The 12894-nt window shown below is 37.3% G+C and overlaps 1 protein-coding gene and 1 pseudogene across 8 annotated transcripts; both read left to right on the top strand.

Annotated features, from left to right (window-relative positions):
• Positions 1–2084: 2084 nt before the first annotated feature.
• On the top strand, positions 2085–5244 carry LOC103463209 (zinc finger protein 37 pseudogene; annotated as a pseudogene).
• Positions 5245–6862: 1618 nt separating this feature from the next.
• LOC103463205 (zinc finger protein 883-like) lies at positions 6863–11607 on the top strand. Of its 8 annotated transcripts, none has more exons than XM_017304290.1 (3): positions 6863–6971; positions 8027–8114; positions 9501–11607. In XM_017304290.1, exon 3 carries the CDS (start codon positions 9516–9518, stop codon positions 11529–11531), a length of 2016 nt encoding a protein of 671 aa, XP_017159779.1. In that variant the 5' UTR covers positions 6863–6971; positions 8027–8114; positions 9501–9515; the 3' UTR covers positions 11532–11607. The 8 variants fall into 8 exon arrangements, with proteins under 8 accessions (XP_017159779.1, XP_017159781.1, XP_017159778.1 ...); XM_017304292.1 differs by having other exon boundaries at positions 8024–8114; XM_017304289.1 differs by having other exon boundaries at positions 6863–7052.
• The last annotated feature ends 1287 nt before the right edge of the window (positions 11608–12894 follow it).

Raw genomic sequence — 12894 nt, 5'->3', positions numbered from 1 at the left:
TATCTATATCTATATCTATATCTGTATCTGTATCTATATCTATATCTATATCTATATCTATATCTGTATCTGTATCAGCTCTCCTGTGTCTGCCTTGCATGGCTGACTATCTCTGATCTCCTGGAAGATTTGGAAAGATAACGCTCCGTCCCACTTCTCTCCCAAGGACTTGCTCTTACATAAGACCATCATATCAGACTGTTGCCTGGGAGACGGAGCTCCACGGTTCATGGTCAAACACAGCAAACCACCGTTCATGTCTTTGTATTATCTGAATGCTGCTACATGTGCACACTTCCCTCATGTGTCTTTTTCTCTTTTCATTGCTCTAACTGCCTAATTTATTTAATTACTTTTAGAAATTGTGGAGAACTAATTTCTTTAGAACAATATTATACTTATTAGATTATTAGCCAGAGTAACACTTTTTATCTCATAAATTATGGAGTACTTTTACTTTTCTAGCAACCCAGAACAGGAGTAATAAAATGCTGTGACTAATCTGAGAACATTAGTACCCGCATCGGCTGCCCCGGCGCAGGAAATAGGGCGGCCATCTTGGAGCGGTTAGGGAGCGTTAGGGTTACACACCACCTGTGTAAACTTTGCTGGTGAATGTTATAACACATAATATAAGTTTTATAATATGTGTTACATCGTTTCATTTCTAATATAGGCTCTTGTGTTAGATAATCTAAGTCAATGTTAGAGAATAATTAATTATTTTAGATTTACAGAATCTCAGTTATCCTTCATAGCGGCTGAACCCGTATTACACCAAACACTGTAGTTAATATTAGCTGGTATCTCACCGGTGGACATAAATACAGTAATGTTATAATGACGATATATACACAATAATATGTCCATCTTACTTGTGAAATGTTGTCTGTGGAGCCTCACATCAATAGTCCATCGATCAGAACAACAATATCCTCAGTGCTGAGGCATCTTCTGCTGTTTGGTTGAGCAAAGTAGGAGGGATGACCTCTCCAAGATGGCCGCCGTATTTCCTGCGCCGGAGCAGCCAATGCGGGGTCTACTCTTATATTATATGTCTATGGTTGGACCAATTTCACCTAATTTACCCAGAATGCAATGCAGTGAGAACAACATGCTGACGTTCATGTAAAAATATTTGATTAAAATTTATAAAACCTAAATAACCTACAGTATTATTACTATATTGTTTTTACATCTAAAATAAATATTTGCCAAATAAAGTCGATTGTTACAAATAATGGTGGATCCTTTTACCAGCGTCAGTGTTGCACTACTGCATTTTACTACTCCGTTCCGCTCCTCAAATTCTGAGTTCATTATTTTTCAAAACGAAATATTCCTTCCTTTCGTTTCCCCTATTCACCTGACCAACGGCTAATTTCAAATATCAGTTCCTTATTAAAACTTTCCATATTCAATAGTCTTCATATATTTCCTGCAATTAATAAAACCATATCCTATCATGTCTGTAATATTATATCAAAATGATGTAATTTTACATAAACCAATAGGGTGATTCCCAGCTTTAAATAGTGTCATTTAAAATCTATGACCACAGATAAGTTAAAATTATCTCCTCCCACCTGCTTATTCATGTTCTTGTAACATCAACTGTATTTTGCATCCTATATAAATATCTTTCATTCCCTTCATTTTGTATGGAGTGGATCAAAAATGTCCTTTTTTATACATTTTACAAAAATAAATTCAAATTATTTTTGTTTTCTTAATCTTTCTGTGGTATATTTATTAAATTAAATTGTTTTGTTTTTTTTTCTAAATTTCTACAACTTTAACCTTCTTTCTATCTAATTATCTCGTATTGAAATCCCATTCTCACATGTTTCAAGTTCCGCCAGTTGGAGGTGGAACTTAAAACGTGTAGTCTGTTTCTGGGGTAGATCTACATGTGATACTTCCGGCGGAAGTAAACAACATGGCGCTAGCAGCGCTAGCTTCCAAGTTTTTTTTTTTTTTTTTTTTTTTTTTTTTTTTTTTTTTTTTTTTATTATCATATGCAACAAACATTGTATCAGCATCAGATGTAAACAAATCTAAAGAACCTGATGAAGCTTCCAAGTTAAGAAGGCAATTTCAGCTGCGTGAGCTGCGTGTTTCAGTAACAATATATTCTTGATCAGAGAGAAATTAATCAGATGGAGACGAACTGCTGGAGAAAAATCCAACACATTCCAGGAAGAGATCGATCATCAGCTCAGACTGCAGGAAACCGGCTGGAAACCCAAATCACCTCCGAACCTCCGGGTTGTGTTTTCTGATCCAGGCTTTGTTGAGGTTAGCTGAGAGATGGGATTATTTACTAAGACTGTAAATACATATGCTTCTCTCTGTCCTTAAGTTTTAGATAATCTATGAAAACATTGTCATAATAATAATAGTAATAATAATAATAATAATAATCAGAGATCCAAATATAGATATGTTGTTGTTGCTACAGCGCCCCCTGCTGCTTGGGGATCATCAGGGAGATGACAACTATTTATCAATGTCTGTTGAAATGTGCTTCGTGTTGGAATCACAGTTTCTCCTGTTCAACATGGACATGATTCTGAAATCTCCAAAAGACGATGAAGGCAGGTTTTCATCCAGTTAAGAGAAAACAACCCGCTGAGAAACGTTTCAGTCAAACAGAAACACATCCGGCAGGTTTCATTAGGTTGTAGTAAAGGTAAAGTAGAAAAAGACATTTTAATCTACTGATGGAAACTCAACTTCATTTAAAATAAAATGGCTGAATATTAACAGTTTTAGATCACATCACTGTTGGATCGTAACAGAACTGGAACTAAATAATATTAGTTTGTGGATTCATTCTTTTTTTCCATTTAAATTTAATTTTATTTACAGCAACAAAACACTACGGTATAAGAGAAGTAGGTCTACCTTCAGTCATAATGTTTGGACGTTGTTTGTGGTGTCCCCCCAGGGTCAATACTGGGTCCAGATTGGTTTCTGTTGTGCATATAAATTAGCAAAAATATAAACTGTTATGTTTGAGTATTCAATAAAATTAATTTGAGTGGTTATCAGAAATGCACAGAGGGTAGTGTTATAGTAAATACTGTCAGATGAATAAATGTATTTGGTCTGAAATAGATCCAGAGTGAAGGGAAAAGTGTAGGTCTGCAGATTTTATGTGCAAAACCAAGTGAGTCATAAATAGTTAAGATTACATTTGGTCTATAACTTTCAGTGTCAGCTTGATTGTTAAAATCCCCCACTGTAATTATCTTATTAATATTTAACACAATCAGATAAATAACTGATAGAGGTGGACAGTACAACAAACATGAGCGGTTTTAGTTCTTTAGAGTTAAATGTTGTGTTTTTCCCTTTTTTCAGATTTGCCACAGAATTATGTCTATTATTAAGCCAGATGTTTTTATCCTCAACCAACAAGAGATTTCTGTTCTTGACCAGAAAGGAACCAAATCTCCAAAACCCAAAAGAGGAGAGGAAGAGGAACCAGAACTGATACAAGTAAAAGAAGAAGAGTGAATCAGAACCTCAGCAGTTTTTAAAGAAAGAAGAAATGGAAACTTCAATTCAAACAGATTCAGGATCTCTTGAAATAAAAGGGGAACCAGTAGAACTACAACTGGAACAAGTGAAGGAAGATGATCGTCAGTCAGAAGCTCAGCAGATGGTAAAGGTTGAGGTAGAAGACATCAGCCTGGATGGAAACCAGGACGTACTACAGCTGAGGACGGATACAGTTAAGAGAACTGATTCTAAATCTCCAGAACTCAAAGAGGAGCCAGCTGGACTAGAACCTAACCAAGTGAAGGCAGAGGATCACAGATCAGGACCTGAGCTGATGGTAGAGAAAGAGGCTGAAGGCGTCAGCCAGGATGAAAACCAGGAAGTACTGAAGCAAAACGTTGATACCGTAATCCTAAAGTTTTCTGATGATGAAACAGACCACCACCAACCTGACATCAGTGAAAACAAAATCCTGATTCAGAACTTCCCAACAGCAAAATATCAGGATTTAAAGACTGTCAAGGCGTCGGATTCCAGCAGAGACGATCAGCAGCTGAAGAGAGCTCAGAAAAATAGAGGACAAAGTGACGATGTAGAGAGAGGAATGAAAGGCTGGAAAATACACAACAGTAAAATGTCCAAGCAGTGTAGAGTGTGTGGGAAAATTTTCAAATGTATCAGCGATTTAACTATTCACAAAATAATTCATGCAGCTGAGAAGCTTTTCTCATGTGTAACTTGTGGAAAAGGTTTCAACCAAAAAGCTAATATGATTAGTCACATGAGAACTCACTCAGGTGAGAGACCTTTCTCATGTGAAACATGTGGGAAATGTTTCAATCAAAAAGGTAGTTTGAGTAGCCACATGATAATTCACAAAGCAGAGAAGCCTTTCTTGTGTATAACCTGTGGGAAAGGTTTCAATCAAAGGAGTCATTTGACAAGCCACATGAGAACTCATACAGGGGAGAAACCTTTCTCATGTGAAACCTGTGGGAAAGGTTTTATTGAAAAAACTAATCTGCTTAAGCACATGAGAACTCACACAGGTGAGAAACCTTTCTCATGTGAAGCTTGTGGAAAATGTTTCAGTCAAAAAAATGTTTTGAAAGGCCACGTTAGAACTCACACAGGTGAGAAACCTTTCTCATGTGGAACATGTGGAAAGTGTTTTAGGCACAAACATAGCTTGGATGTACATATGAGAACTCACACAGGAGACAAACCTTTCTCTTGTGGAACATGTGGAAAAGGTTTCAGCCATAAAAGTAGTTTGAATTACCATGTCAGAATTAACACAAAATAGAAGCCTTTCCTCTGTCATATCTGTGATAAGCATGTCTGTTGTAGCCGTTTCCTTTTCTGTGACTGTTTTTTGTGACAATTTGTGAAAGTTTTCTAAATCAGATCTGAAGCCCTGTGTTGTTCTGTTTGATAAAACCTTTTACTCTCAGGTGGATTTCCAGTTTTAGCTGAATGGAGAATATCAAAATTTGTTGTTTTTGTTCTTTTGAGCAGTTTGTCAGGAGTGATGTTTAGGGAAACACCACACTGATTATGGAAAGATTTCTGAGAGATAAAAACCTGAAATCCATTGTCACAATGTTTTACTTTGGGTTTCCACACATGATGCATGAATTTCTCTGTGTTTACTAAGTTACAACCATTAAAATGTATTAACAGTCTGGATGCTGTGTGGATTAATGCTGCAGCAAATTAAATTAATGTACATCAACATATCAGTCTCATCGTCTATTGAATCACAACTGAATCAAAACGTCTTGAACCAGGTTTGCATCAGAGTAGAGCAGCTGCTTTGATAAATTATGACCCTTATGTGACCATTATTCTTCCTGGAAGAACATCTGATCAGAGATTTAGACTGGATAAATGACAGTTGGCGGCTTCAGGAAGAGATCCTACAGGAAGTGTCCAACAGTAGAGGAATCTGTGGGAGGTGAATTCAAACCTATCCAGTTCTGTTTCCTCCTTCAGCTGGTTAAAATCCCTGCTGGGAAAAAGTAGGTTTGGGTTTTCTATGAATAACTTCTGACAAATGGAAAAGGCAAATATTAAGGTTAGTAGTTTGGATCATAATTTCCCAAGTAGGGACATCAACTGATTATGTAATAACCTAGTAGCTGTTTCTGTCAGTTGCTGTTTTATGATAATAGATGTAGAGAATATTTGTGGCGTCTTCATCAGGAAACTACAGGATAGAAATTTCTCTCCAAATTACAAAGCAAAAGGCTCGACATTTTTGAAGAGAAAACTAATGAACTGATCTCATGACTTCAGTCTAAACACAGCTTATCGGCTTTTTCTAAGTATTTTCAGCCATAAAAATGCTCATGGTGCAAAAACTGTTTTATTTGTACATCTTTGACATCATGAATATCCTCAGACCAGAGGAGTTCAGATTCTCTTCAATCTGTCTGAATATGATTTTACAAACATTCTTACCATCAGTTAACATCATTATGTTCATTACATCAAGATCAAATTTTTGTTTGAAATGTTCTTTTAACGTTTTTTGAGGAATTGAATGTGTTTACATTAAGTTTAAGCTTTAAATAACAAAATTTACTGGAATAAACATTTATAATCCATAGCATCTTACGTTTAGAATGGAGTTTAGGGATGGATATTTGTTTAATTATCACTTCTCATGATAATTTTTAATAAAAATTTAGATTTATTGTTTTATTACATTTCAGTTGATGTTTAAAAAACTGTATTGTCTGGTTTACTTTTTACTATTTTCTTTGTTCAATGAAAGTATAAATAAGTAATACATTTAAAAACATCACACTTGAAGATGTTTCTAATTTCCAAGCATTTTTTTATATGTTGTTTTGTTTTCAATGTCTTTTTTAAGGTTGACCTGAATCTCCTAAACAATTGAAATATAAAAGTTTAGAAGAATACTTTATATTTAGTTTTGTCCTTTTCCCCAGATGCAGATGTGTTTCAGGATAATTGCTGGTTAGAATCATTGTTGGGATCATTATTAGTTCTTTATTATTATTCTGGTTATTCATGTTTCTCTCCTTAGTTTAGAAATTTCACATACTGATCTGTTAATGAATCTAGAAAATAAAAATTACTTCAATTTAAAATAAATCTAAACTACATTAATAGGCACAAAATATGTAGTGAAATAACATGCATATAACAGAATATAATATTTTACTGAAGTTACTATATTTTGCACAAATTGCCTGTTTTACTTCATTTCAAATTTTCTTTTGTTAATGTGAATAAAATCTTTGCTCAAATAAAGGTTTAAATATTGTAATATTTCTAGTAGATTATTCTGAGCAGCAGCTGAAGGCGGAACGAAAGAGGCCGCAACTGTTTCTGGGGTAATTCTCCTTGTGAGACTTCCGGCGGAAATGAGGCGCTAGCAGCCTTAGCTCCCAAGCTACCTTCTGTTTATCGTCGTTTTAAAGACGTTTCCTGCTGTGAGTTGAATATTTCGGTGTCTGTAGTATGAACGTCTTGGGTTAATCACCAGAGAGGATCCATCCGCCCAGAACCGCCAGGTATTTCAGCGGTTCGGTTCTGAATGAACCAACACTGACAACAGGGAACTAGTTGATCAGGCGGAGGAGGCAGATCCCGTCCGGCTCCATTATTTGCGTCGTTTATAGTTATTTGTTTTCTTTCATTTGAATTTTTGGGAAACTGGAAACATTGGATCAAAATCGGTGTGGAAAATATTCATCAATGAAGAACCAAGATGCTCCGGACGTGAGGGTTTGTTTCATTTGGTTCTGATCCAGCATTGACGGCTCTGATCATCTTCATTGGTTTAACCAACATCATGTTGGGCAGAAACTCTGTGATTTTGGTTGCTTTGTGCAGACAGAAGACACATAAAAGCTCATTTTTCTCACTGTGACGGGAAATCAGACTAAACTTCAGTTGTTTCAGGTTAATGTCGGATTGATTTCAGAATCAGAAGTTTACGGACTTTCCCCAGTTTTCCCGTTGACGTTTATGACATTTGGGTCAAACGTTCCGGTTTCCTTTCCTGTTGTTCGGGTTGTCAACCCGAACCCAGAATGATTTAATCACTATTAAAGGAACTAATTGGTGAAATACCATGTGGTAATTTCTACCATATTCTGAATCCATTTTAAACGCCATGTCACTGTAAGGCACCTTTACAAGAAGATATCCAGCTAATCAAATCATACAGACAGAGTTTAAGTTGATCCTGGCTGTTAAACAATGGATTAAGTTTGTTTATTATTCAATTTGGTTAAAAGTTTTTCTCACTCCAACTGGAGATGCATGCAGCGACAGTGGAGAGGAAAAGTCCTTCAGCCTGCAGCAGACCTGAGCTGGTTCATCGCCCAGCAGTGGGTCTGGCTGGGCGTCTGAATGAACAAAGCAGACTCAGAATTAGGGCTGTCAAAATAAGCAGCATGTTGATATAATTGGTACTGGAACATTATTCAGATTCAAACTGACCTGTTCATATTTGTCCGCATTGTCGTGCGTCTCCCAGCAGCATCGTTCCAGAACGAGCCAGCGGAGATTTTCTGAGGCGGACGGACAGGAAAAGCTGCAACACTGATGTTTGGGAAAAACGTGAAAAGGTAAGTGAAGCTGCTGTACCTGCAGCAGAGAACCAATATAATATATAATATATATTTACACCATACATTTGTAATCACACATGTTCAGTTTTTGAATGGATTGGAACCTTTTTCATTTATTATAACAACCAGTAAAACATTTTGGTAACAATTACAGTAATAAGAGTCAAACACATGTTTTTTGTTAAAATAAGTTTAACTTGAGATAAAACAAATATTTATAGCTGAAATTAAATGGAAAAATATCCATTATTTATCCACCAATATTTCTCTTTTTCAGCTCATCAGTGGAAATTAAAGACACCGAAATTAATTTAATGATCATAGCAGTTCAGAGAAAAATACTTAGATTAGGCAGATTAGTCATGATTTTACTTAACAAATGAATTACCTTTAAGAAACAAGTTAACAAGATGCTGCATTAAAATGTCGAGTTTCAAAAACCAACAGAAACATTAAACTAGAAACTGTTAAGAGCAGTAATGAAATCAACTCAAGTGTTTTACGGTTCTTCTCTTTATGTCAGAACAGGATGAGATTCATTGTCAGCTTATAAAAAGTTATCATGAGGGATGCATGATAACTTTATTTTGACACAGATAACCAATAGTTTTCTAATCTAAAAGCCAATAACCAATAATCAATAACATACCTAGACATAAGAGGCTGGTAAACAAAAATATAAAGCTGTGACATCAACAGTCCAAACAAAACCAGGAACAGTTTAAAAAACTTATAACACTGTGAAAAAAACTATTAAGCCACATTTACAAAACATATGAACAGAAACCATCTATTTAAATAAGATCTACATTAATTATTGTGTTTCTAGTTTTCATGTATTAAAACTAAGTCACCTTATGACAGGAGGCTTCATGCAGCCAGACGTCAGTCGCTGATCTGACTGATGATAATGGAGGAGGACAGAACTAGCTAGCATTAGCAGTGGAGGGGCTGTGGACTAGCAGGCCCAGGATAGTTCAGTACATGTAAAGCTTTCAGCATCAGAAAGAACATGTTCCTGTTTAGAGGATGTAGTTAAGTTACATGATTAGTCATGATCCAGCTGCTGCTTCTGAGGCGAATGCAGCAGGAATCGATTCATTGACCTGCGTCAGCAGAACAGTGATGGTAGCAGCAGATGTCACAAGAGCTTCAAACGTCCCGAAAATCATAGCAGTGCAGTTTGGTTGACCAAACGCCTTAAACTGTTCTTTAAGCATCGAAACAGAAACAAGGAAATTCAATAAATCCCCCTCAAGCAAAGAAGTGTTTTAACGTTATTCTACAAGCAAAGTTTCAGTTTTTAAACCTTGTTCACATTGGTGAGCTTTTATCTCCTCCTGGTCTCTGTTAACAACGTTCTGCTGGCCTCGACTCCTGCAGATCCTCCACTGCATCATGTCTGTCGCTGCCTGTGAAGAACTTCCTGATCACCTCCTGATGACTGGAGGCAGAAACTCCATTCCTGACGACGAGACGCCAAACATTATGCAAATAAAGGAGGAACAGGAAGAAGCAGAACCACAGCAGGCGACTGAGCCAAACAAGGAACCAGAACCTCAGCTTGAGAAAGTGGAACATGTGGAAGTGTGGGTCTTTCAGGACGAACAGCTTTCAGTGCAGCAGGAGACCAGCGTCTCTACGGTGACTCCAGTTTATGGGGAAAAGATCCACAACGAACCAGAACAGCTGCAGATTATAAAGGAGGAAACAGAACCTGTGGAGATTAAAGCAGAACCGGAGGATGAAGGTCTGCGTGAGGTCAAGCAGGAGCCTGAAACCTCCATGGTGACTCCAACTCATGACAGCACTGATCCAGAACCAAGCACCAACCAGCTGGTACCACTCAACTCCCCTGAAGAACTGAACCCACAGCAGCAAGGAAGCGACCAGAACACATATTGTTGTGACGTGTGTAAAAAATCTTTCACAGCTCGTAAGAATTGGATTTACCACCTTAAAACCCATAAAGAGGAGAAACCTTTCCTATGTCTGACTTGTGGAAAAGGTTTCATTTGGAAATCGGCTTTAACGCTACACCTTAGAACGCACACAGATGAGAAACCGTATCCCTGTGAACTGTGTGACAAATCTTTCAGTAAAAAGAGTTATTTGGCTCGTCACGTAAGGGTTCACGGGGATGAGAGGCCGTTTCCTTGTGACTTGTGTGGCAGAACCTTTAGACACAGTAGCAATCTGGCCCATCACCGTAAAGCTCATACAGCTGACAAACCTTATTCCTGCGACTTGTGTGACAAACAGTTCAGCGAACATAGTAGCTTGGCCAACCACCTTACGACTCACACAGACGAGAAACCTTACCCCTGTGAACTGTGTCACAAATCTTTTAATAAAAGGAGTTATTTGGCTCGTCACATCAGGATTCACGGGGATGAGAGGCCGTTTCCTTGTGACTTCTGTGGCAGAACCTTCAGACACAGTAGCAATCTGGCCCATCACCGGAGAGCTCACACGGGTAAAAAGGTTTATTTTTGTGACTTGTGTGACAAGCCTTTTAGTAAACATAGCAGTTTGGCCGATCACCTTAAAACTCACACGGATGAGAAGCTGTATTCTTGTGAACTGTGTGATAAATCTTTCAGTAAAAAGAGATATTTGACTCGTCACAGAAGGATTCACGGAGATGAGAGGCCGTTTCCTTGTGACTTTTGCGGTAAAACCTTTAAACACAGCAGTAATTTGGCTCGTCATCATAAAGCTCATACAGCTGACAAGCATTATTCATGTGACCAATGTGAGAAACATTTTATCGACTGCAGTAGTTTGGCTTATCACCTTCGAACTCACACAGCGATGGAGTTTCCCTGTGATCTGTGTGATAAATCCTTCAGTAAAAGCAGCTATTTGTCTCGACACCGTAGGATCCACAGGGATCAGAGGCCTTTTTCTTGTGACTTGTGCGGCAGACGCTTTAGACACAGTAGTAATTTGTCCGAACATCACAGAACTCACGCAAACGACGAGCATTATTCTTGTGACTTGTGTGACAAACATTTTATCAACCAGAGTAGTTTGGCTTGTCACCTCAGAACGCACACAGACGAGAAACCGCATCCCTGTGAACTGTGTGACAAATCCTTCAGTAAAAGGAGCTACTTGGCTCGACACAGGAGGATTCACTGGGATGAGAGGCCATTTTGTTGTGACTTCTGTGGTCGAACCTTTAAGCACAGCAGTAATTTGGCTCGTCACCGCAGAGCTCACACAGGTGAGCCTCTGAGCAACCCCAGTTGTTTGGCTCTTCACAAGACTCACAAAGATAAAAGGCCTTATTCCTGTAAATTGTGCAAAAAATCTTTTAGAAAAAATATTGATTTGATTCGTCACCTTCACACTCACACAAGTGAGAAGCCATGTTCTCTGCAGGAAACGAGTCCAGCCCTCTGCTTGTGAGCAACATTTAAAAACAGATTTCAACTAAACTGTTGTCAAACGTTTGTGCAGCAAAAGGTTCATTTTAAAAATGTGAATAAACTTTTCCAGAGGTCATCAAAGGTCAACCAGCCCTATGATGACCTCTGGAACAATGTAGCTTTAATTTAATTTAATTTAATTTAATTTAATTTAATTTAATTTAATTTAATTTAATTTAATTTAATTTAATTTAATTTAATTTAATTTAAAGAAGTTGAGGGTAAATTATTCTTGTAAATGATGTGAGAAAACCTTGTAGACGCCGCGAGGCTTCAGCCTGACAGAAGAACTCAGGGTGAAGAAGCATCCAGGTTATCAGGTTATTTCATAATGTAGCAGCTCACAGCCAATGTGGAGCAGAAACCAGATATTCAAGATGCAGAAACATTTAATGTTGCTGAAGTTCAAGCAGACCGAATGTCCGTTAGAATCGGCTCAGACTGAAGCTGGTAAAAGTGTCATGAAAAGTGTTCCGTACCTTCATGGGCTGAGAGGAAGAGAAAAACAAAGACTGATCCGGTCTTTGGTTCTGATTAGAACCTGATCGGTTTGGACTGGAGACGTTCAACTGTTAAAACTCTCTGCTGTTAATCCCCTTTAGTTACCAACACTGTGTCTAAATGTTGTTTTCAGCCAGAGAACAGTTACTGTCAGCTAAAGTATGAATTATGAAGTTGTGATAAATAACATCCACCATGTTTTATCTTCCACATCCTCATAACTTTCTGCAGGAAATAAAATGTTTCCTTCTGCCAAACCAGCAGGAGGTTAAATAAATGTTAACGAATCATTAAAATCAGCCTGAATTATGTAAATCAGCTAAAACTGTTTTTAATGCTGTACTTTGTTCTGAGTTTTAATAAAGTTTTACTTTTTTCACAAGAAACACTATTTGCTTTTCAATGTGTCAAGTTTTCGATGACTTGGACCTATTAAGTATTTAAAATGTAACTTTATGAATAAACTCTTATCCGTTTTGTTGTCATGTTTTCCAAGATAACTTTTAAAGTTACTGAAAAATAAAATTTCTTTGAAGGATAATTCTCAATTATTGCTGAAAGTCTTTTAAAATTCAGAAATAATTTTTGCTGAATGTTTGTCAGAACTGAGACATTTTCATGTAGTTGGAGACAAAAGAAGATCCTCTTAGTTTTATGTTAAGAAGTTTTACACACATTTCTAAAACATTTTATTGTTAAATAAAACTCAGATTATGTAACAGAAGCTTAAGCAGCATTCCTGTCAAAAGTCCTGGAGGTTAAAGGTCACCCGTCTGCAGTCAGGTCTCCTTGAGGTTAAAGGTCACCCGTCTGCAGTCAGGACTCCTGGAGGTTAAAGGTCA

The sequence above is a fragment of the Poecilia reticulata genome, linkage group LG4, assembly GCF_000633615.1.
Source record: "Poecilia reticulata strain Guanapo linkage group LG4, Guppy_female_1.0+MT, whole genome shotgun sequence".
Taxonomy (NCBI): domain Eukaryota; kingdom Metazoa; phylum Chordata; class Actinopteri; order Cyprinodontiformes; family Poeciliidae; genus Poecilia; species Poecilia reticulata.
The sequence above is the reverse complement of the archived record's forward strand: the minus strand, read 5'-3'. Positions and strand labels throughout refer to the sequence as shown.

Excerpts from the sequence above, each read along its gene's own strand:
- LOC103463205 (XM_017304287.1), top strand. Across the intron at positions 8,115-9,500 it reads TTTGGGAAAAACGTGAAAAG|ATCCTCCACTGCATCATGTC; the intron begins GTAAGTGAAGCT and ends CGACTCCTGCAG.